The following is a 24,902-nucleotide window of genomic DNA, read 5'->3' as shown; positions in this document are numbered from 1 at the left end:
AAATTAAATAAGTCAATTCTTTTGTTTAAAGTCAACGGACTCAGCGCCATTTTTGAATGGTTTTCTTCCCCCCCAAAAGTCATTAAACTAAAACGGGAGTGCTACATGTACAAAGTTTTTGACAAAATTCTTGACTTAATGACTCATTTTCACTAAAATACAAAAGTTGATCTAAATCTTTCAAAGTTTGACTTTGATCGGGACCGTTTACTTAGCATTTTGTCAAGAATCTTGTCAAAGATTCTTTGTACATTTAGCATTTCCCTAAAAATAAGGGGTACAATGCAACAAGAATACAGAAATGTCCTTTCAATGGAAATATATAAGAAAAGGAGGGACATGTACCAATAAAGATCAACAAGAACAAGAAGGTGACCAAATGCTAAGTTTCAACTTTCAAGGAGAGTTTCATGGAAAGTTTCATCTTTCAGTAAAGCCCAAATGGAGATGTGGTTGGAAAGTTATTCACTCACCATTTTTTACAATATTAATACACTCACATCTGACTTTGATTTGGTCATAATTCACTATGACCAGGTCAAAGTGTTACTCACAATCCTACTACACACAATCCGGCCACCAAACTATTTTGATCTCTCCGGCCTATAGAAAGATATACATGTTTCCCTTCATCTAGACTGAACTTGACAAGGAAATTACCACTAGAAACTTGAACAAAGAAATCAGCCCAAACTTCAAAAATCATCAACAGAGCTAAGTAAGCATTGAAATTATTCCATACAGATCTATAAGAGTATAAGAATGGTGGATTTTCATATCTAATGGTTTCTGACCTGTTAGCCGCCCTAAACTAACTCCAAAGCTCAAAATTCATGTTCTGTTAGTGGTGGTGATTAGCAGTAATCACAAGTTAGCATTCATGGGAATTGGATATCCATAGTAAAACAGAGATTCAAAAAATAGAAAGAAACCCAACTTCCAGCCGCGAAACTTCTATAAAATATGGTGTCTATCTATGTAACGGTATACCGCTCAACAGTAAAGTTAAATTTACGAGTTAATCGAAATTAACCCTGTGGAAGCTACAACTCCCACTGGTTGAACACAATAGGAGTCCAAATATTTATTACTTCATTGCATCCAATTAAGTTACTGAAAGACTTACATGCGACTACTTGTGTATGGATCTTTCATCAACCTAAGAGACGTTCGTCTAGTTAGAAGTTTGAAGACTCTTGTCTGGAGCTTCTTTTTGATAATGATCCAAACTCCTTGCTTCAATGTTATTTCTGCCAACACATTTACATCAAGGACACCGACTATGTGTTGAATTCGGAGATCTTGAGCCGAATTTTGTAACAAAATTCAGTCTGAATCCGCCAATTTCAACTCAAAGCTTTGGAAATGATTTCGGTGGACTTTGAGTATAATTTTGTAACAAAATTCGGTTCGAGACCACTGATTTGGAACGACTGTAACTTAATACAGTCAAACTAGATTTACCAAGCCAAAAGTGTGCATGGGTGCCAACAACAGTTATGGGAGACACCTGTAAAACTTCCTGTGAAAATAATAGCGCCAAAATAATAATAACTCTTGCACACTGAAATGAGAATCAAAGGTTCAAATTTATTGACAGAGTGTTCATGTATTTATAGCTTTACAAAGGGAGAACTTAACATTTATAATTGAATAAACAAGAACTAGGAAATCTAATTACAAATAATGGAAACTAATATATTTATTTACAAAGAAGGGTAAATGGATTTGGAAGGAGATTTCCTTTGTGCTGGATACTGTTGATGCCTGAAGGTGCTATTTGCTATGCGCACCTCAAATATTACTTCATTACCCCCCCCCCCCCCCCCCCTTACAAAATTCAGTCTGAATCCGCCAATTTCAACTCAAAGCTTTGGAAATGATTTCGGTGGACTTTGAGTATAATTTTGTAACACAATTCGATTCGAGACCACTGATTTGGAACGACTGTAACTTAATACAGTCAAACTAGATTTACCAAGCCAAAAGTGTGCATGGGTGCCAACAACAGTTAGGGGAGACACCTGTAAAACTTCCTGTGAAAATAATAGCGCCAAAATAATAATAACTCTTGCACACTGAAATATTGAGAATCAAAGGTTCAAATTTATTGACAGAGTGTTCATGTATTTATAGCTTTACAAAGGGAGAACTTAACATTTATAATTGAATAAACAAGAACTAGGAAATCTAATTACAAATAATGGAAACTAATATATTTATTTACAAAGAAGGGTAAATGGATTTGGAAGGAGATTTCCTTTGTGCTGGATACGGTTGATGCCTGAAGGTGCTATTTGCTATGCGCACCTCAAATATTACTTCATTACCCCCCCCTGCGCCCCCCCGCCCCCCCCCCCCCCCCCCCGCAAGATGGAGCTGGGGAAGAAATCTTAGTCAATCCTAACTTGGAAGTTAACCGGTGGAATTGGTCGGAACCAAGGTACGTTGTGAAAACATCGGCGACCTGATCGACAGAGCAAACATGAGACATCTACATAAGACCACTTTCAAGTTTCTCACGAACAAAGTGGTAATCGAGTTCGATGTGCTTTGTTCGTTTGTGAAAAACTAGATTAACAGCGATATGCATAGCCACTTTGTTGTCACAGAAAACCTGAAAAGGTTCTGGAATGGAAATCTGAAGGTCCTGAAATAGGTATTTCAACCATTGGAGCTCAGTAGTAAGAAAAACAAGAGCACGATATTCTGCCTCAACAGATGATCGGGAGACGGTCGGTTGTTTCTTAGATTTCGAAGACAACGGACCCGCACCAAGCATTGTGAAGTAGCCGGTGGTGGAACGACGTGTAATGGGGCAGTTGGCCCAATCAGAGTCAGCAAAACCCAAAAGTGTCAAAGAGCTAAAAGATGAAAGGAGTATCCCATGATCGAGGGTCCCCTTCAAATATCTTAGACTCGAGTTGCAACATCCATATGTGTTGAACGGGGATGCTGCAGAAACTGATTTAAATAATTCACTGAAAAGACGATATCAAGCCTCATTACAGTGACATAGAGAAGTCGACCAATTAGACGCCGGAAAGAAGTGAGATCGTCCAAAGGTGTACCATCTGTAGGTAATAATTTCAAGTGTTATTCCATAGGAAATAAACTCGGTTTGGCTCCGAGAAGTCCAAAAATAATGGATAATGTGTAAAGTATATTTCCGTTGATAGAGGAAAATACCCTTAGGGGACCTAGATACTTCTAGGCCTAAAAAATATTGAAGTCATCTGAGATTTTTAAGAGAAAATCATTTCTCGAGACGTTGTCGAAGGGAGTCAATTTCCTTGTTGTCATTGCCTGTAATGATGATGTCATCTACATAGAAAATAGTATAGATAGCAGTCGGACCATTAAAATAACTGAAAAAAGAATGGCCTGACGAAGATTGAGAAAAACCTTCCACTTTTAAGTCAGATGAAAATTTAGCAAACCACTGCCTAGAAGCTTGTTTCAAACCACCTAATGATTTGTTCAAGCGACAAACTCTAGTGTCACCTTTGCTGCTAAAACATGGAGGAATGGTCAAGAAGTCAATAATAGACCTGAAGTCCAACAGGTCAACCCGACTTAAGGCAGCAGAACAACTAAACCATCAACGCTCCGCCACCTACACCCCTAACTGGAAGGTCGGCCAGGACCAACTAAGAGGTATTACCCTGTTTTGCCTACGACACGAACAGATCAGTCTTGGAATCTCTAAAATAATGAGGGGGGGTCCACGTAAACTAGGCTGTGGCCTCACACCCTAAACTGCGGAGGCAAAAGCGCGCCAATAGTTTACCGACTCAATCACGAAATCTCCTTAAAAGATCCCAGTTGGTTGAAGATCTTAAGTGTTTAAGCAAGCTTAGACTTCAAGAGTCTCAAAGGAGGAAACATCTCCTAGAAGATCTATCACCTTGGCAGGATATCTACGGAGGATCCTTGAACTTAGGAACTTCTATTTATCCTAGATACGAGATAACTACAAGAAAACCCCTAACAACGAACAGTAGAAAACTTCCCTAAACAGTGGATCACAATCGCACCATCTAGACCGTCTAATCACAGTCGGCCTACTTCAACCTATAAAAAGAGCCCCCCATCATCTTTCACAGGACATGTTCTGACAAGTGAAGACAAGCTTTAAAACGATCTCTCAACCAGAGAGATCACCCCTTACACAGAGTTCCTATACTCGCCCCCAAAAGGTTCAATCAATATTCAATCTTTTACTTCAAAGAGCAACCTAACTGTCTTCAGCGTCGGAGCGGTTCTCGAACCCTTTGCAAGTTTTCCCCTAGGAATCAGGAGATGGATCCAGGAGCAAGGAGCATGAGACAAGAATCTCATTCAACATAACAGAATATTCAATCATAACGGACGCTGTCATGCATCAAGTCCCGATTTCATGCTGATATAATAGAAGGCCATTTTTTTTTACATCAGCAGTTACCAATCTAGTAACTGGAGCAAAAGTATTATGATAGTCGACACCTTCAACCTGAAGGAGATATATTCTAAGTCTGAAGGTATGACCTTCCTGATAGAAATATATCCTAAAGGTCTGAAGGTATAACCTTCCTAAGGAGTGTCCTTCGACCAAGATGGCAATGCGTATGATTTGGCTTATAGGATAATTATGACCTTATTTGGAAGATCAATCAATCCGGTTCAATTAGGAGTTGTAATGCTTAGCTAGAAGTCGCCTACGATTGTCGGATCACTTCGGTTATTCGCGACTAACACAGACCGGATCCTACAACGAGTTAAACATAAGAGTGGTAAGTTGAACAGTGAGAATAGACTGATGGGAACTAGTATATAGATGGATATGATCCAGTCTGATAATACTTAAAAGATAGAAAAAAATCAGGCTCGAAAGGGAAGCCCCAAAAAGGCAAAAACCCACTTTTTGTGCCAATAAGGGACTCCCTTATTGGGAGAGAGCCCTAGCCGACCATATGTGGGGTGTGGGTCGACCAAAACAAGCCCATTGGGGTTTAGTCCTAATTAGAGAATCCCAGTTAGATTTAAATTCTTATGCTTATCTTTTCTGAGGGACTTTTAGGATTCCTTATTTGAGTAGAACTCTACTAAGGTAATGCCTATATAAGGACTAGTTTAGAGTTCAGAAAATATGTGGAAATTTCTCAGAAGGAAATCACTCGCTTTACACAACTATTGAAGAGAGAGGAGTTTAGAGAAAAGCTTCCCATTTTCTCTATCAAGTCTAGAAGAATGAGTTCTTCATCTCAACCTTCAAGAAGGTCCTAACTGACTGAAGTCGGGAGTTCAAGTTATACATTCAGTGTCTCAAATAGAGGAACTACACTTGAAGCTCTTTATCTTCCGAATACTGGTCGGAATTTAGTTCGTGAGAAAACGCATAAAGGTATTCTTCTTTCTTCTAGTTCATAGATTAGTTCATGTATAGATCCTGGACAACATAGTGTTAATCATATGATGATTGAGATTCCGCTTACAACACTAGTAACATGATTAGGATATGTATTAGATACATGTAATTCCCAACACAATTTGGGTATACCCTTCGGTGACGAGGCGTGCCTTATAACGTTCGATGGATCCATCTGAACGATAATTAATTTTGTAAACCCACTCACAATCAATGGGATTCTTGTCAGGCGGCAAGGAAGTCAGAGACCTAGTATTATTAGTCTCGAGGGATGAAATATTTTTAGTCATCACCCCACGCCATTCTAGAAAAGCAGAGATGATTTTAAAGATTTGGGTTTTTTCGTGGTGATGACGGAAGTGAGAAAAGCCTTATGAGAAGGACTAATACGGTCGAAATTGATATAGTTGACCAGTGGATAAGGAGTGTGCGAAGATGTCGTTTCAGAACAAGAAAGGATATAGTTAGCCAAATAAGCAGGCAAATTCCTAGCACGAATGAGTTGTGTAGGATTATTAGATTCCTCGGCGGGAGAGTGAAGTGGTGTAGTGTCACTAATGATAGAAGACCGAGGAGAAGCGGAAGCAGAAAAATCTAGAGAAGATGCATTATCAGAAGAAGCTATAGGCACCTCTACAGGAGATGGTGAAGTTAAATCCTCGCTGGAATCAGAGGGAGTCAGAGGCCCAACCGAAATAGGAGGCGCTGACTCAATAAAAGGCAAACGGGAGAAATCAACCGAAGGCGAGGGCGAAGACTCGACCAAAGGTGGAGGTGGGAAAATATTGTGTCGCGATAGGGACTGGAAAGTGTCGGGAGAAGGGACAGGGTCATCCAAAATATTCAAATGAGTAAAAATGTGCGAGTCAGATGAAACGTCAGTAACCGACTCAAAAGGAAATTTGTTTTAGAAAAAAAGTAACATTTCGAGAGTCATATAGGGTTTTAGTCTCTAGGTCATAAATGGTTAACCCTTCTTTCCATAAGGGTACCGGATAAAGATTCATAGTTTAGCTCGCATATCAAATTTGGTCGTAGCTTTGACATTATGAGTAAAGCACAGACACCCGACAATACGGAGGGTCGAGTAGTCTGGTCGAGTATTACATAAAACGTCATAAGGTGACCTAAGTGATAAAATTGGAGTTGGCATCTGATTAATTAAGTTGTCATTTTTAAACACTCACTCCAAAAACTGAGGGGGAGATTAATTTGAAATCGCAAGGAATGAGCGACATCCAGCAAGTGTCTATGTTTGCGTTCAACAACCCCATTTTGTTCTGGAGTATTAACGCAACTGCGTTGGTGGATAATACCATTCGACTAAAACCAAGACTGTAAGTCCTTAGTGAGAAATTCAGTTCCATTGTCGGAACGAAAAGTCTTAATAGGCAGTAGAGTTGGTTGCCGAATCAAAAGAATGGACTTAATAGTCTTTTGATATTGTTTAATTGTGAAATTGAAAATATATTCTAAATATTTCTTAGTCTCAGACTTGGATTGCATAAAAAATGTCCAAATATATCTGGAATAGTCATCAACTAAGGTGAGAAAGTATCGCTTATTTGTGAGCGAAGGAACATGAAAAGGTATCCAAATGTCAGCATTAACTAATTAGAAAGGAAATATACTAACAGAAGTACTCTTATGAAAAGACAATTTAGATTGCTTGGCCATAAGACAAATTGTGCAGTCATGCGAATAGTCAAAGCGATTAAAATCAAAACGCTGAGATAAGTGTTTTAAACAATCCAAACTAGGATGCCCCAATCGTCTGTGCCAAAGGTCAAGTGCCTTATGGAGAGTAAGTGCTGAAGATTTATGGTTTAAAACGTATAGATCGCCAACCTCATCGGCTTGTCCAAGCAGACGAGTTGTCAAGGCGTCTGTAAAGACACACTGAGAAGGTGAGAAAGTCGCAAGACAATGTAAAGATTTACATAACTGTCGTACAGAAATCAAACTAAATTTGAAATTTGGAATATGATAAACTTTTTCGATGTGTAAAGAGTCATAAAAAACTACTTTACTGATATGTTTAACCAAAAATGTGTTTCCATCGGGAATTTAAACATAAACCGATGGAGGAACAACTTCATAAGAACTGAAATGGTGTAAAGAAAAATATACGTGGTTTGAAGCTCCACTATCAATAAACCACGAAGTAGAGTGGGTGGAAAGAATAGTTCCCGAGAAAAGTGTCGTAGCCGTAGGGCTAGGGTCACCAGTATTTATACTAGGAAAAAGAATCGATCTCAATGAAGGAGAAGGAATAGAAATCATGGGTTGACAAAAATTATTTGAAAAACTCGAGAGAATAATTTGTAAGAGTCTGCTAAAGAAAGTCCAATGCACCGCAATGAATATAGGAGTGTATCTAAAAAGGAAATTGCAGGTACTAAAACCGAAAAAGTCAAAATCGAAGAAAACTTGTGATGTGTTAGTTATGTTTGTTAGGAAATGCATCATCGAAAACATATTGAAAAAGTAAGTATGGGAAATAGGTTGAAGAAGTGACAACTCAAGTAACATTGCCGGTAAAGTCGACAAGTAAGTCATTGTCGAAAGAATGTCAAATGTGGAGAAAGTCGACAAGAAAATCATTGTCAGAATGCCAATAGATTGGAGGATAAGTAATAACCACAATGATGTTGTCATGGAAAATATCGACAAATGATGCATTGTCTGAAAGAATATGAACAAATTTGACACGAAAAATAACAACATAATTGATGTCGTGAGTATAGTCGACAAGAGATTCATTGTCCGATAAAGGAAAGTCAAAAATATAATTTTGAAGTAAAAAAAGAAGAAATCAACTAGATAAATGATGGTAACTAAAAATGAAGTAAAAGTCACTAGTGAACTGGGTAAAAATAATTGTCACCGTCAGTGTAGGTGTATCTGGAACAACAAATACACGTCACAAATGCAAAAAGGTTTCGAAGTTGCCAACAGCTGAGATTGTGACAAAGTGTGTTTAGGGTTATTATTTGTGACAGAGTTATGTTGTAGTGAAAAATAAACATCCTAAACCAATAGTGTGAGGCAACCAGAGAAGAAGCTTTGGCAAGGAGATGAGCTCGGGCTGTGAGTGAATCAATCTCTGGTATAACTCAGGCCGTAGATAGTTAGGGATAGGGATGGGAATACGGTCCGAAAACCCGAGATCCGGCCCTAACCGCCCGATCCGCAAAGATCCAAAAACCGGAAAAATCTGAGGCGGGCTTACCCGACCCGTTTAGACGGGCTCTAGCAGTCGGGACACGGGCAGAGCCCTCAGACCGGCGTCCGGCCCGATAAACCCGCCCGATAAACCCGCCTGAGAGTCCGTCATATTTGGGGGCCTTATGATCTAACGGCTGAGACCCTCTGTTCCCATTAGATTTAGAGTTAGGTTATATATACCACTTAAAAGACTTATTTTCATAATGCCTAGGGTTTCTAAAAGTTTAAGAGAGAGAGAGAGGGGGAGAGGATTCTACATGAAGAGGGAGATGGAGAAGGTATTCTAGAGAGAGATATGAAGAACACTAGAGAGAACAAAGAAGCAGCGTCTAAATGATGGAAAAGAGTTCTCAAGGGATAAAAGAAGACGGTATAGGTAGATGAATGACGAAAGTACCTTGCTTTCTATGAATCTTTCTATGTCTCTTTATGTTTTCTCTCTAATCTCCTTCGTTTTAAGGTTGTATAATAGTCTAATAGATCTGCTTCTACTTCATGTAGTTAGTTTTTTATTTTTATTTTTTAAGGTTGTATAATAGTCTAATAGATCTGTTGAGATGGTTGTATTTTTTAATAATGATGATGATGATTGTTGTATTTTTAATAATGATGATGATGATATGTAGTTTTGTTGAAAAAGGTCCAAAAACCCTTAGTAATTTTGTTTATTATTTTCTTTGATCTAGGTTTTGCAGTAATTTTGCTATTTTCTTTACATGTTCATGTTTGATTAAACCAAACATTTGAGATGGTTTACTGTTTTGCTGTAATTTTGTTTAGTGATGTTCATTTAAACCCTATGATGATTTAGGGTTTTATAAAGATGTGATGTAATAGACTTATTTTAATTAAAAGCATAATTATGTGTTTTTTTATTAAACAAATATTTTTTTAAAATATTTTTTTAATTAACAAAAACCCGAGCCCTTCCGGCCCGAGCCCGTTGGAACCCGCTCGGGCGGCCGGGCTCGGACGGGCTACGGGCTCCTATAGTGAGAGTTTGGTCCGGCCCGATCCGCCCGACTACCAATCGTGGGCTCGCCTTATCCGTGCCCGATCCGCCCGAATCCGGCTCATAGGTGCCCGAGCCCGTCCGAACCCGCCCGATTCCCACCCCTAGTTAGGGAACTAGCCGTAAACACAAAACACAGGGAATACCGGGTTGAGTAGAAAATCAAACTCTAGTAATATGAGGTTGTTTGTCTGTGCCTTTAAGAGGTCTAATTGGGTTCGACCGTGTCCAATTAAAAGGGTTGCCTATATAAAATGACGAAACAGAACCAAGCTGTTTGAATTAAACCATGTTCAGGTGTGGTTTAGTGAGAAAAAAATAATCTATATCTCACTTGATCGGTCAAATTAGATGTAGTGGAATATAATTAATCTTAATCTAAACCCAAAAAGGAACCAGAGCCGTGGCTGACAATTTGAGGGCCCTGGGCAAAATTGTTTTGATATGGTTTCTTTTGCATCATGATTGTCACATACCTATTTACGTATTGTCGGGATTTTTGTACAAAACACTTAGATTCCTATTTCTTAAAAACACCACAAAAAATGAAAAAATGCACCCAAAATAACAAAATTGTTAAGAAAACGTATAAGTGAGCAGAAATAAGGATTCATTTAGCAATTAACATCTCAGTTTTAGAAAAGAAAAAAATGAACAGAAAAATGAGGGGAATGGGATTTGAACCCGAGTCATTAGTTTGGAAGCTCACAATTTAGACCAAGAAGGCTAACAGGGCTTTAACGTTACTTACTATGCTGCAATCTATATGTTACTTAATAACCCTCGGACAAAGTGGGCCTCTTGGTGGTGGGGGGCCCAGGGCGGATGCCTTGCCCGCCCCCCTCAGCCACGGCTCTGAAAGGAACAAGAAAAGAAAAGTTGATAACGATAAAAATAGTTAGATTGACCTTTGAGTGTAGATAAGAACGCTTAAGAATGACGATAATAATTCTAAATAACGTTGAAAGTTTGGGAAAATCCCTATGCTCTGATACCATGTGAAATTAATAGCGGTAAAATAATAATAACTCTTGCACACTGAAATATTGAAAATCAAGGGTTCAAATTTATTTATAGAGTTTTCATGTATTTATAGCTTTACAAAGGAGAACTTAACATAATTGAATAAACAAGAAATAGGAAATCTAATTATAAATAATGGAAACTAATACATTTATTTACAGATAAGGGTAAATGGATTTGGAAGGAGATTTCCTTTGTGTTGGATATGGTTGAAGACTGGAGGTGTCATTTGCTATGCGTATCGATATAACAAATCTATAGGAGTTCAACTCCCATTACAAGCACTTTTTTTTTTTGCTCTCTTGAATTATTAAAGACGTTCCTTCTTGAGAACTAATTCTCGATTTACCCTCGTAACATGAATAACTCACAAAAATGACCTCTAAATTTTACCAGCTTCTACAATAGACTCTAGAATAAATTTTTTTTATTTTTTATTTTTCTTTAATCCATCATATTTAAACCTACCCCGGCTAGCTAAAAATTTTGGTTCCGCCCCTAGATACTCCTATTTTATTTGGACAACACACCAGAACCAGAATGAGTGTGTTGTGGTTTTTATTGTTAGTCTCGATGTGGTACCACAAGAGTCATTTTGAATGAAAATTTTGGTTATTTTGTTATGTACTGGACATTTTGGTTATTATCTATTCACATTTCAAATTTCTTACACTTTTCTAATAGAAAGTATAAGAAATTTTGTTATGTATAATACATAATCTAATGTCCAGTACTGTACACTACATTTTAAGAAAAAAATTCCTTCACAAATTTAGGGTAGGTAAATATGATAACAGATAAAAAAATCTCCATACTGTTGAAATAAAGAAAGAATATGGATCACCAAGATTGTCTCTTATCCTCATCATATTTAAGGAATCAAATATATGGTTTCCTTTACCAAATATATGGTTTCCTTTCATCCAAGAATTACAACCAGTGACAACTTGCCTCCTTTATATAGATCCATTGTACAATAGCATAAATAGAGGTTATTATTCCCTTGTAAAATAAATCAATCAATACAATTTCCTTTCAATACAATTTTCTTTTCTTAATTCTCTCTTGATAACATGGTATCCGAGCATGGTTTTTAATCTGCTTATCATCTACCCAAACCACAACCAGTCATTACCGAGTCACCATGTCAAATGAAGATAACTCGGGTAATGACCTCACCTTACAACTTGCCAATTTGCTAAAAAGTTCCCAACCAAAAAGTCCAAAACTATCCGATAGTTTACATATCAATCTGAAACTGACCAGTCAAAACTATGCGCTCTGGACCCGGATGATTCGGGTTGCCATAGGCGGAAGGTCAAAAAACTTGCTGAAACATTTAACTTCAAACCCACCAGATCGAAATCATGAAGCTTACGAACAATGGGAACAAGACGACTTAGTCGGTTTTTCATGGTTGATACAGAATATTGAACCAGTACTTGCGGGCAATCTAACCGAGTTTCCCACAGCAAAATCATTTTGGGATGCTCTGTTGGTCACATATAGCAGTGGTAGAGACAAGTTGCAGACGTTCAACCTTCACGTTAAAGCAAATGACATCAAACAGAATGAAAGTTCCCTTGAAGATTTCTGGATTACACTACAAGGTATTTGGGGTGAGATTGACCGAATCGATCCGAATCCCATGAAGTGTCCAGAAGACATCCAAACCTACTAAAAAATCAGGTCAGAACAGAAACTTTTTCAATTTCTAAATGCCCTAAATCGAAAATATGACCCCATTAAAAGGGAAATTCTTCGGTTAGAACCTCTCCCAACTGCAGAAGCAGCCTATGCGGCTGTCCGTAAAGAGGCTGCTCACCAGACCATTCTAGGAGCAACGTCTATTGATGCAGGTAACATAGCAACCGGTTTGAGTGCCTCCGAAACAGGAATAAGGCTCATAACAAAGGGTCACCGTCGATCCGAGGGAAAAAAACCCGGATCATCAACCAAAGAGGACAAGTCTCACCTTAAGTGTACTCACTGTGGTATGACAAAACATACCAAAGAGCAATGTTTTAAGCTTGTCGGATATCCCGAGTGGTGGTCTGACGGTCACAAAAAAGGAATAAAAAATAATGGTCAAGAAACAGGGAAAGCTTCTTCTGCAGTGGGCAACAATGAAGCCGCCAACACCTATAACAGTGATCGGAACAGTAGTGGATTTGGGGGAATGGCTATGGTGCATGATGAAGAAGAACATGGGGGGTTCTCAATGTCTACAGGTATTGGGTTTGAGAGAGACATCTCAAAAACCCATTCTCACTCTCTATTTAATTACAATTTACCTCCTAAAAGTTATATTAGAAGAAGACAAGAACAATCATGGATATTTGATTGCGGAGCCACTGACACCATGAGTTACGAGTTATCAGATTTTGTCACATCAACCAAGCCTACAAAATCATATATACAAGCAGCGAATGGAGAAACAATGAATGTGAAAAATGGGGGAACAATTGAAATTTCTCCAACGCTTAAACTTTCTAATTGTCTCTATGTTCCCTCCTTGTCACATAAACTCTTATCAATAAGTCATGTGACAAAAGAGTAATTGCTCAGTCCTCATGCAACTTACCTTTTGTATTTTACAGGATATCAGGACGGGAGCGATTATTGGGCGTGGCACTGAAAGACAAGGGTTGTATCACATGGATGAGGTAACTCAAAGTGGTACTGCAATGCTTTCTCATGGGACAACAGAACGTGAAGCCTGGTTATGGCATAGAAGATTGGGGCATCCATCCACGGGTTATTTGCATATTTTATTTCCTAATTTATTTCCTTCCAGTTATAAGACACATTGTGAGACTTGTGTTTTAGCTAAAAGTCATCGAAAAATCTTTAAACCAAGTAACACAAGGGTTGATATACCTTTTTCATTAATCCACTCGGACGTATGGGGTCCAGCTCTAGTTATTGGGGGATAAAATCTTCGTTTTTTGGTGATATTTGTGGATGATTGTACACGAATGACCTGGGTGTATCTATTAAAAAATAAGTCTGAAGTTCTTGAGAAATTCAAGATTTTTTACACCATGATCCAAACCCAATTTCAAAAAAACATTCAAATTTTCCGATCAGATAAAGGAGGGGAATTTGTTAACACCAGTATGAAACAATTTTTCCAAACCAAAGGCGTAATTCATCAAACCACCTGCACCCATACTCCCGAACAAAATGGTGTCGCGGAACGAAAAAATCGCATACTGTTAGAAATAACCAGGGCCCTTCTAATTGAATCACAGGTTCCCAAACTTTACTGGCCAGAAGCCCTTGCTACGGCCACTTATCTTATTAATCGGCTGCCCACTCAAATCCTAAAAACAAAAACCCCATTACAAGTTCTTTCAGAAACCACAAAACTGCCCCCATTCTTACTCTTGAACCCCGAATTTTTGGATGCACTATTTTCGTCCATATACCTAAGTCAAACAGAACTAAACTCGATCCATGTGCTGAAAAATGTGTCTTTGTTGGATATGGAGTAGATCAAAAGGGATATCGATGCTACAACCCAAAAAACAGACATATGTTTACCACTATGAACTGTGATTTTCTTGAAACCGAGTATTATTTTGCCTCCCAACACAGTAGCCAAGGGGAGAGTGAATCTTTTGGCACACTGAGTTGGTTGAGATATGTGACATGTGAAGAAGGGAGAAGCCACAATATCCGAAATGAGTCTCCTCCTTCCACACATACAGAAGTGTTGAATGTCAGTGTCACCCAAGAAATTGCTTCCAACCTGATACCTGAGGTAAGTAATACTACTCCACCTGATCCTAATATTCTACCTGATCCTGTTGAAACTGCTGAGAATATTACTAATGAAACTACAGAAGAAGATGACAATATACAGGAACAGGAAAATTCTCCAACACAAGATACAAGGGGAAGATATGAGTTGCCTCCTAGGTCAAATCGGGGAGTCCCACCTAAAAGATATTCTCCAGAAAAGGAGGCTCGGGGATGTAGATACCCTATTGCTAACATAGCCAAAGGAAATCTTTCCAGGGAAGCCAAGGCGTTCTCCTCATCTCTGTATGCTGAAGAAATTCCTCATAACACTGAACAAGCCTTAAAATCAAAGCACTGGAAAGATGCAATGGAAGAAGAGATGAGAGCCTTGAGAAAAAACCACACGTGGGAAAAATGTGTCTTGCCATCAGGGAAGAAAACAGTTGGATGTCGTTGGGTCTATACAATTAAGTACAAACCCGACGGTACAATCGAAAGATATAAAGCTAGGTTGGTAGCTAAAGGCTACACTCAAACGTACGGGATTGATTACTCGGAAACTTTCGCTCCAGTCGCAAAGATCAATACAATCAGAGTTTTCTTTTCCATAGCAGCAAATAAAGATTGGCCACTTCACCAGTTGGATGTAAAAAATGCTTTCCTACATAGAGAGCTTAAAGAAGAAGTTTATATGGAAGCTCCACATGGGTTCACAAATAACTTTGGTGAAAGGGAAGTATGCCTTCTAAAAAAATCTCTGTACGGTTTGAAGCAGTCTCCCAGAGCATGGTTTGGCAGATTCACCTTAGCCATGAAGAACTATGGGTTTAAGTAAAGTAACTCTGATCATACATTGTTCTTGAAACAGAGAAACAACCTCATAACCTGTCTAATAATCTATGTTGATGACATGATTATTACAGGTAATGATCATGAAGAAATAGCCAGATTAAAGAAAAACTTGTTTACAGAGTTTGAAATGAAAGACCTAGGGAGACTTAAATACTTTCTTGGAATTGAAGTTCTAAGATCGAAACAGGGAATTTTCATATGTCAAAAGAAGTATGTTCTTGATTTACTAGCAGAAGTTGGAATGGTCGATTGCAAACCAGTAGATACTCCTATGATTGTGAACCAAAAGCTCTATATGGAGGAAAAAGCAGAGCTAGCTGACAAAGAAAGATACCAACGAATGGTAGGAAAACTGATATACCTCTCACACACTCGACCTGATATAGCATATGTTGTAGGAGTGGTAAGTCAATTTATGCATCAGCCCCAGATTGCTCATATGGATGCAGTCTTAAGAATTCTAAGATATCTCAAAGGAACAGCTGGTCATGGAGTCTTGTTCAGACCTAATGGGCATCTAGAAACTCAATTATACACTGATGCAGATTGGGCAGGAGATAAAGGCAATCGAAGGTCAACGTCAGGATACTTTACCCTGGTTGGTGGAAATCTCGTGACTTGGAGAAGCAAAAAACAAAAGGTAGTGGCTCTTTCAAGTGCTGAAGCTGAATTCAGAGGGATAGCAAGGGGGTTAACTGAAGTACTATGAGTGCGAAATCTCTTAACTGAGAAAGGATATCCACCACAAGAAACTAGCAAGATTATAAGTGATAATGAAGCAGCCATCCAAATTTCTGAGAACCCAGTACAACATGATCGAACGAAGCACATAGAGGTAGATCGACACTTCATCAAAGAGAAGCTGGAAGCAAAGATCATTACCCTACCCTTTGTGCGATCAGAAAATCGACTTGCTGATATTTTAACAAAATCAGTTAATGAAAGAATCTTTCACAATTGTCTGGACAAGTTGAATTTTGGAAATCCCACAATTCAACTTGAGGGGGAGTGTTGAAATAAAGAAAGAATATGGATCACCAAGATTGTCTCTTATCCTCATCATATTTAAGGAATCATATATATGGTTTCCTTTACCAAATATATGGTTTCCTTTCATCCAAGAATTACAACCAGTGACAACTTGCCTTCTTTATATAGATCCATTGTACAATAGCATAAATAGAAGTTATTATTCCCTTGTAAAATAAATCAATCAATACAATTTCCTTTCAATACAATTTTCTTTTCTTAATTCTCTCTTGATAACACATACAGCATGGTGAAATAGATCTGGTTTCACTCACAACAACTTTTCCATAACAATTCCATTAGTCTCTAAAAACTTTAGTTCACTTCAATATCTCAAAATTAGTTAAAAAGTGTAACGAAATTGTATTGCTACATGGGCTCTTTTCTTGTATATTTGGAATCATCTCACCTTTTATTATCGTTGCTACATTGATATTCACTAAAAATATTGAATCAAAATTAGGATTACCCCATTAATTGGTAAAGAAAGCAGGGATTCATCCTATTCAAACTAGGTGTTTCGAAAATGAGAAAGGGATTAGGCAAAGTATTTATTGATGAAACTGTGCAACAAACTAAAGTGGTGTAAGTTACATTTTCACTCATCTAAAACTAATGTTAGATAATGTCATTTATGATGATGACCAACCCTCTTATTTGCATGATCAACATTCATCTACTATCCACCACTCTTTCGTGTAGTAGTTGGACACTCCTTTTTGAACTCATGAAGTCAACAAATAAAGTAAAGGTAGAATCAGATGTACTTTCAGGCCTCTTAGGATCGGTTTAAGGGTCTTTATGTGGTCTTTAGGATCCAAAGATGTCTTAATTGGCAGTTATAGTATTTATCCAAATTCATGATGTACAAATGTCATTGAAATGTAATGACTCTAGGAGTCCAATTAATCTCAAAGAAAAAAGATTCATCCATTAACATATATAATCACTCTGATTATCTTCTGATGCCACATAAAATTAAACTTTCTAAAACAGATTGAAGTTAGGTAAGTGGTAATTTTAATTTGTAGAACTCAAAATTTCAGATTAGGTTGAAATTTTAGATAACGTGAATGAGTTATTACTTCAAGGGAATTTATAGAGATACTCAATTCCTGTAAGTCTCCAATGCATAACTATTAACTTGTTTCCTTACTTATATGACATTGTTATTTTTGTAAAGAAATAATTAATTAAGTTGAAAGTATATGAAGACTTGATTTCTACTGGTACAAATTCAAATATTGATGAGATGGGCAATTAAAAGTGTTTCAAGAGGACATTTTAGAAATAGAGCGTCTCCTTGAGATATCTTTATTCCACTCCAGACACATCATCTTTGAAATCTTAGCTGAATTTTGCATTGAAGATGGTTTTTAAAGAAAATTTCCAAACTTCTAAGCTTGAGTTTTGCGTTGGACATCTAATCTTATCAGATAGAACCTCCACAACTTTTTGTTAAAAATATAAGATTAGTGAAATAGACAAACATATATCAATTGACTCAGTTCTCATCGAAAAAAAAAAATTTGCCTCAGGTACATCAAGACATCATAAAATTGGAATATGTTCATAACTAGCAGAAGGTGTCCAAAAGAGACTCTAACACTCTTTTTTTTTTTTTTTGTTTTTTTTTTTTTTTTTTTTTTTTGGAAACTTAACTTCATTGATTAGCCAAAAGCTAGTTGAGAGTACAAATAGAAGTTAAAGAAACTGAAATACAACCAATTAGGACAAAGAGAAACAAGGAGTAATCAGTTTAGACGTTCAGACTTAACACCGAATGTGCCAGTCTGTGGGCGTCCTCATTCGAATCTCGAGGACAGAATTGGAGTGCCTTTAGCTGAGGACTTTGACTTAGGGCACAAGCTTCTATCACATAGGGCTTTAATCTCCATGGGCTCGAATCTGGACCGTTGAGGATAATATCTATGATTGTCTTGCAATCCCCTTCCACTATATATTCAGACAACCCTAATTCAACACCCATTAGCAAAGCTTTCAGACAAGCTTTGGTCTCACATTCCAGAGCCGACTCACTTTCTACCACCTCCATTTTCTCTAATAATCTCTCTCCATTATTGTTTCGTAGAAGGACAGCTATAGCCGCTCCATTGCTGGTGAAAGCACCGTCGAAGTTCAACTTGAGGCAGGCTCCTTGGGGTGGAATCCATGAAGATATGGTGATATTGTTCCTCGGGCTATCAAGTCTGTCAACGAAACCCTTCGATTTCAGCTTTGCCTGTTGTATAACTGCTTCAAGGTTCACAGGTTCTTGGCGGAAGTAGAACCCATTTCGAGCCTTCCAAAAAAACCATAGCAAGTATGAGATGAACACTGCCCTTCTTTGATCTTTAATATTTGATAGTAGATCTTTGACTAAGTCAGATGGTTCTTTGTTACGAGGTAACGTTGTGAACGGCTCTGCCATTGTTAGGAGCTCCTGAAATCGAGTGCAATCTCCAAAAAGGTGGTTGGAAGTCTCTGAATCTTGTTGACACAACCCACAAGTTGGATCTACTGCAAGGTTCCCTCTGCTTATGCTCGATAAAGTCGGTAATCCCTCATTGATCAACTTCCAAATAAACATAGTTACTTTAGGTTCGATGAAGTTCAACTCCCACAATTTTAACCATGGGAAGTCTTGACCTCCTCTAGGATTCCTGATCTGAGGTGTGATTTGTCTATAATAAGACTTTGCCGAGAAAATGCCTTTTTTGTGTGGAGTCCAGATCATCCTATCTGTTTGATTGTAGTCGGATAAGGGGATCTTTGTGATTTCTGTAGTTGATTGTGTTGTGAATAGATCACTGATTAGTGGTGCATGCCATTTCTTATTCCTCATTAACTCTGAAACATAAAAATAATTTGAAGCTCTTGTATTTGTTTCAGGTTTGAAACCAGGTAGGTTAGGAACCCATGGATCGACATTAATGCGGATAGACGAACCATCACCCACCTGCCAACAATAATTCCGGCTGAGAGTGTCTCTCACTTGAAAAATGGACGACCAGATTGGTGAAGAATTGGTTTTTTTTTTTTGTTGAAAGGAGACTCTATCACTCTAAATGACATAAAAACTATTGAAGTAACAACATGGTGTCAGTTAAAAAAAAACAACAAGGGTGTCAAAAATTATATGGGCACCATCCCCTAGCTTTCCTTGAAGAGAAAAAAGAGAGATAATCTTTTACCTTCTAGACTCCATTGTTTCTATTCTCCTGAACTCCTCTATTTAGTTCAACAAAAAAAAAAACCTCTTCTATTCCTTTTCATGTGCAAACACTCTATATATGTATATTCATTCTTACAGATCATTTAAGTGTTTTTTTTTTCTTTTTGTCTCAATTGTCTTTTCATTGTTTCTCAATTATTTTGTTGCAAGTTTGATATTTTGACATGGTATCATAAGCTTAAGATTATTTTTCGTCGAATTATCATTCGTTTCAAACTCTTTTTTTTTGTCCTAGTTGTCTTTTCGTTGTTTCTCGATTATTATTGTTGCAAGCTTGATATTTCACATGGTATCACTAGCTTTAAGGTTATTTTTCGTTGAAATATCATTTTCTTCAAGACTTATTCGATCTTCTTGTAAACGTAAAGTAAAAATATAATAAGAATTAAAAGTAGGGTACATGCCAAAACCCTTTTGTTCCCCCACCCCACCCAACACACAATTTCTTCTCCACTCTGGTAATCGCCAACAAACTGTCATCGTTGGCAACCTTTAATATTTTTTCTAGACCTTTCTCTCTCCTCTCCTCCAACCACTACCTGTGACCACCGCTGCCACCATTTATCTGTCTGTTTATCTCTCTCTACGACTGAAACTCTTTTTCCAGACGTGCTTTTCAAAGGGGGTAAACCCTTCTTCGGAACCCTTAGATGCATAGAATATTCCGAGTGAAGAGATTTTTCCCTAGAAAAGAGGGAGAAAGACAGATAGATAAAGGGTATGTGTTCGTGGTAGTGGAAGAAGAAAGGAAGGGAAGAGTTAAAAGAATGGTAAGTTTTAAGGTTGCATGTCGGCGGCGACCTTCTCAAGTTAAGGAGAGGTGGAGGAGAGAAGGTGAGGTAGGAGAAAAAGAGATACATGAGGTGAATAAAATAAGAAAAAAATTATAATACAAACATGTCATAAGTGTAGAAATGGAAAGCTTAACACAAATTGGGGGTCGGCTCGAACTGTCTGACATATTTGGGAAACAAATCGAACTGTCGAACACGTATAGAGATCAAATCGATAGTTAACTAGAAATTGGAGGCCAAATTGGTATTTAAAGTTTTTTCAAATGAAGCCTAGACCAACTCAGTGTTGTGTTAAACTATAATTTGAAAGGAAAGAACTTCTTAATGAATTTGGGTTGCCGAGAGAACAAGGGAGAGTTCTAAGAGAAGGAAAATAAATGGTGTTCTTATGAAACATCTGATTAAAATCCTAAAGATGGGTATTTTTGAAAAAACAAGAAGTTTCTCGGGAAAAAAAGGTGAAAAACCCAAAAATCATTCCCAAAACACACCCTTCAAGTCGCCGACAACGGCAAATGACTTCTTTACTTCTCTCTCTCCCTCCCTCTTTCTCCATCCTTCTTTTTCTAAATTTCAGCGAAGAGGGTGGTTCCTCCTTCAGAACATGGAAAGAGAGAGAGGGATGATGAGACAGAGATGGTGAGATAGAGATCACACCTTAAAATAACTAAAATCATGAAAATTTTGGTAAAAAGCCCAAATTTTGGGTTCAAATAAGACGGTTATAAAAGCACCCAACCTTTGTACTATAAGCAGGTGGCTTCTTTGCTTGACCGTAGGTGAATGAATATTGACCAAAACTTTATAAGCACCCAAATTTTAAGTGTTTTTTTACGTCTTTTTCTTATAACCTTTTTGAAGAAATCTCTAATGAGGAAAAATCTCTAATGAGATATATAAACATTTCTTAACCCATTATTTGATGTTTGAATGAGTCATGTATAAAAGTCAGCAGGTGCTTGTTAAAAGGCCGCGACTTTGGGGAATAAAGAAAACTCTCCGGGGAATAAAGACATGTTCATTTTCAGTCAAAAAAAGAGTTCTTTTGATTTATGCCCCTAAATCTTAATCTCCTTCTCTCATCCTCTCTCTCTCTTGCTCGTCCTCTCCTTCAACTTATAAACCCTAGTTGAAAATAACGGTGGAACCAAATAAAAGATTTAAAACTAGTTTTAATTGAAGATGCCAAATAACCCCAGACCCAAGAAGCTCAAACAACCCTCTACTTCAATTCATGAGATAACATCAAAATACATATATTAGATCATGCTATCTAAATATGATCTACTGGAAATTAAGGAAAGAAAGGGTGAAATTTTGCAAACCCTAAACAAGAAGAAGCAAAAAATCCAGAAGGATTTCTCAACAAATCTCAACTAGAATTTAGAAGTAGTTAATATATACATACATAGACAAAAAAGAACTGGATCTGGTAAGTAAAACCTAGATCTCCCAGAAACCCTAATTTTATTCAATTGAATCTTCCTTTCGACCAATAACCTAAATCTTCTAATTGTTAATGATAAAATTTAGTCGGATCCATAAGCTATAACAACACAATCACCACACTCAAAATCAAACAAGACTATAGGAGTTAAGATTTGATCGAAACCACCATAGTTACAATACTAAAACTAATGAAAGTTACTTTCAATGATATGAAGTTGGTTCTTGGATCTGTGGAGGATCGAGCAAAGGAGTTAATACGAGAATTACAAAACATATGTGTAGCCCAATGGTCGATTATGTTAAGGGGTTTAAAATGAGAGAGATAGAGAGGACGAGCTAGAGAGAGAGAGGATGAGAGAAGGAGATGAAGATTTAGGGGTAGAAATCAAAAGAACTCTTTTTTGGACTGAAAATGAATATGTCTTTATTCCCCGAGAATTTTCTTTATTCCCCAAAGTCGCGGTCTGTTAAAAAACAAATACATAAATTTTCTGAAAATAATCTGTGTGCTTATAGAGTCACTTGTTTATAGCACAAAAGTCAGGTGCCTTTAGCAACTCCCAAAATATGACTACTTGGAATTGAACCATTTCTTCCACGTAAAGAAGCGACACTAGACCCGTGTGGTGCGGAACGCAGAGCAGGCGCCCCCTGCACAAGACCCATCACGAGGGTCCTACTTTGTTCTTTTATTATCTTATACTAGATTTCCGCCGCGTCTGTAGGACGTCGGAAATCCCGGACTAACGTCGATAGACCAATTTTTTTTATTTACTCCAAAAGGAGAAGATGAAGATATTGTTAATATTTTTTATGAGGAAGAAAGAAGAAGAAGAAAGAAAATAAAGAAGGTAAAGGAGATGACATAGGGTGGGTAGTTATGGAGAGAAATTAGGGAATGGATAGTATAAATCGTGAGAAAGGAAAGTAGGGAGTAGTTTTTTTTTTGTTGAAGAGAAAGTAGGGAGTAGTTATTGTAGGGAGATCGTAACCCATTTTGACACTAATACCTTATTTTTTTAGGCGGCTATTTATATAAAAAAGATTCTATGTCATCCACCGATTTGATCTCCATCAAATACTCAGCAAAATGGACGGCCAGACTTATTTAAGATAACCGACTGACATGATTTTATATTATTTCATATTTCATATTCATTAAATATGTTTCATATACTTAGTTGGAAGTTGGAAAATAGACATTAGAAAAGGAACCCAGTCGGTTAGCACTTTGGATTTCATGTGAGCTGTCTTAGGTTTGTATTCATCCTCAGTTACTTCTTCTACTTTTTTGTAAGCTTTTTCTCTTCTTCTAGTTTATTGTACAATAAGTATTGGAAGCCCGTATTTGGGACTCCCAAATGAACCGTCCCACCCATGAATAAATAAAAGACAAAACCCAATCCTAGAGAGAGAAAGTGGGTTGTGTTTTGTCTTTTTTATCCCAAGGGTAAAACGGTTCATTTGGGAGTCTCCCTAGACGTACTGTTTGTTGTAAGAGCCACAATCCATACTTTGAGTCTCATATCTAACAATGTAACATATTTACTTTTTTTTGATGAAATCTAACATATTTACTTTAATTGCTTAACTTTGGTATTCTAGTAACCCATTTGGTATAGCGTTTATATACCAAAGAGGAATTAAGGTCCTTCAAGTCTCATTCCACTGTTTTCCGTTCACTTTCTTTCCCTCTCTCTCTTTTCCACGCAAATTTCTATCTCTACAATTTTTCTCTCGTGATCTTTCATAAATGGTTGTCTTAATTTTTGTTGTATTGTTCATCATGCTGAAAGGTGTATGATGTCGTTATGTCTTGAACCGGAGACCTAGCGAAAGGAGAGTGAGAGAGTTTAATCTGCTCATTGCCTACTAACATTCAATTATCTTATAACAATATTAATTTTTTCATGGGAAAAATCGATTTGCTTATCTTAATATTTTCACACGACCAAAAAAACCCTAAATTATTAAGTCTTTTTCCAGAATGCTTACTCTACTAAATTTCAAACTAATTTTGGGGAAATAAGAACTTCTACAAATCAGATAAATATTACTTAGAAAAATGCAAGGCCATTATATAACAATGTCATACGTTAAACTAAATTGCTTCAACTTTTTGTTTATTACTTCACTTGTAAATAAAAATAATTTTTTACCTCGTTTGAAAGAGCCCTCACAAAATTTTTGGCCTGTCAATTGAGCGACACTACTTAGGAGTTACCACTAACCCAAATAGTCAAAATATCCCGCGGTAATAAGCTGTTAATTTGAATATTTTTGAGAAAGTATCAAATCTATATCATCGGCTAAATTCGCCTCTATGCTGATATATTCAATAAGAAAGTATTAATAATGAGTAGAAAATTGGCAGTGGAAATGGTCTTTATAGCTGGCTAATTAATTTAATTACCATTGTGGCAATGATCCTGGAATCAAATTAGTGAGTTTAGTCAAAGAAATTAAGAATAGCATCGAATAAATTTGTTAAAGTGAAAATACATCTGATTAAGAAAGAGGAAAGATGAGTAATTAAAATGTGTAAGTCATTTATGATTGTTTCTTTGCTTTATTCCTTTATTAAGATTTGTTAGTTGATGGTGAAAAGACAAAAACTTTTCTTAATTTTCCTTCTCAGTTCCTTGATTGGTTAAACATCTTTTATGATTTTGAAGAAAAAGTTGAGAAATAAAGGGAGCCATATATATCTATAGCTGGCATAACTGCCAGAAATTTCTTGTCTATTTCACTTTGAATCGAATATGAAGAACCCTCTCTAAAAGGAGTTGGGACTCTAGTTTCAATAATGTTACGCTGGCCGATTGACTAACTGAGTTGTTGGCGAGGATAATTCGAGTAAATTACTCCCTTGAGATACTCGATTCATCATGTTCGACCAACACAACTGTCGATCTGGTGTAGTTCAACCAATCAAAAAAGTGTCATTGTCATTATGAAAAATTAAACAAAATAAATTAATTATCGCAATTTGTCATACTAAAAATGTTAGTGATAGAAGTGGGTTCTGGGCTTAAAAGGGATTGCTTTAGGGGCCGGTAATTATAAGGCCCAAAATGGGGAAGTTAAGGAGAATCAGGCCCAATACTAAATAATAATGAGGAAAAA

General features: G+C 37.2%; 2 protein-coding genes across 2 annotated transcripts; one reads left to right on the top strand and one right to left on the bottom strand.

Moving 5' to 3' along the window:
• Positions 1 to 11,961: 11,961 nt before the first annotated feature.
• On the top strand, positions 11,962 to 15,978 carry LOC147566086 (uncharacterized). The gene is made up of 6 exons (XM_086653432.1): positions 11,962 to 12,280; positions 12,440 to 13,176; positions 13,271 to 13,427; positions 14,168 to 15,153; positions 15,286 to 15,340; positions 15,440 to 15,978. Exons 1-6 carry the CDS (start codon positions 11,962 to 11,964, stop codon positions 15,976 to 15,978), a joined length of 2,793 nt encoding a protein of 930 aa, XP_086509558.1.
• Positions 15,979 to 18,057: 2,079 nt separating this feature from the next.
• Positions 18,058 to 19,143, bottom strand: LOC147566085 (uncharacterized). The gene has a single exon (XM_086653419.1). It carries the CDS (start codon positions 19,141 to 19,143, stop codon positions 18,058 to 18,060), a length of 1,086 nt encoding a protein of 361 aa, XP_086509545.1.
• Between the last annotated feature and the right edge of the window lie 5,759 nt (positions 19,144 to 24,902).

The sequence above is a fragment of the Eschscholzia californica genome, unplaced genomic scaffold (assembly GCF_041429995.1).
Source record: "Eschscholzia californica isolate CP2 unplaced genomic scaffold, dmEscCali1.0.p SCAF_1, whole genome shotgun sequence".
NCBI classification, from domain to species: domain Eukaryota; kingdom Viridiplantae; phylum Streptophyta; class Magnoliopsida; order Ranunculales; family Papaveraceae; genus Eschscholzia; species Eschscholzia californica.
Note: the sequence above shows the minus strand (reverse complement) of the source record. Positions and strands in the feature narration are given on the sequence as shown.

Coding starts and splice junctions, on each gene's coding strand:
- LOC147566086 (XM_086653432.1), top strand. CDS start 11,962: ATGATTCGGGTTGCCATAGGCGGAAGGTCAAAAAACTTGCTGAAACAT. Junction 12,281..12,439: donor TTTCTGGATTACACTACAAG/GTATTTGGGGTG, acceptor TTCTTCGGTTAG/AACCTCTCCCAACTGCAGAA. Junction 13,428..14,167: donor ATTGGGGCATCCATCCACGG/GTTATTTGCATA, acceptor GATATGGAGTAG/ATCAAAAGGGATATCGATGC.
- LOC147566085 (XM_086653419.1), bottom strand. CDS start 19,143: ATGAGGAATAAGAAATGGCATGCACCACTAATCAGTGATCTATTCACA.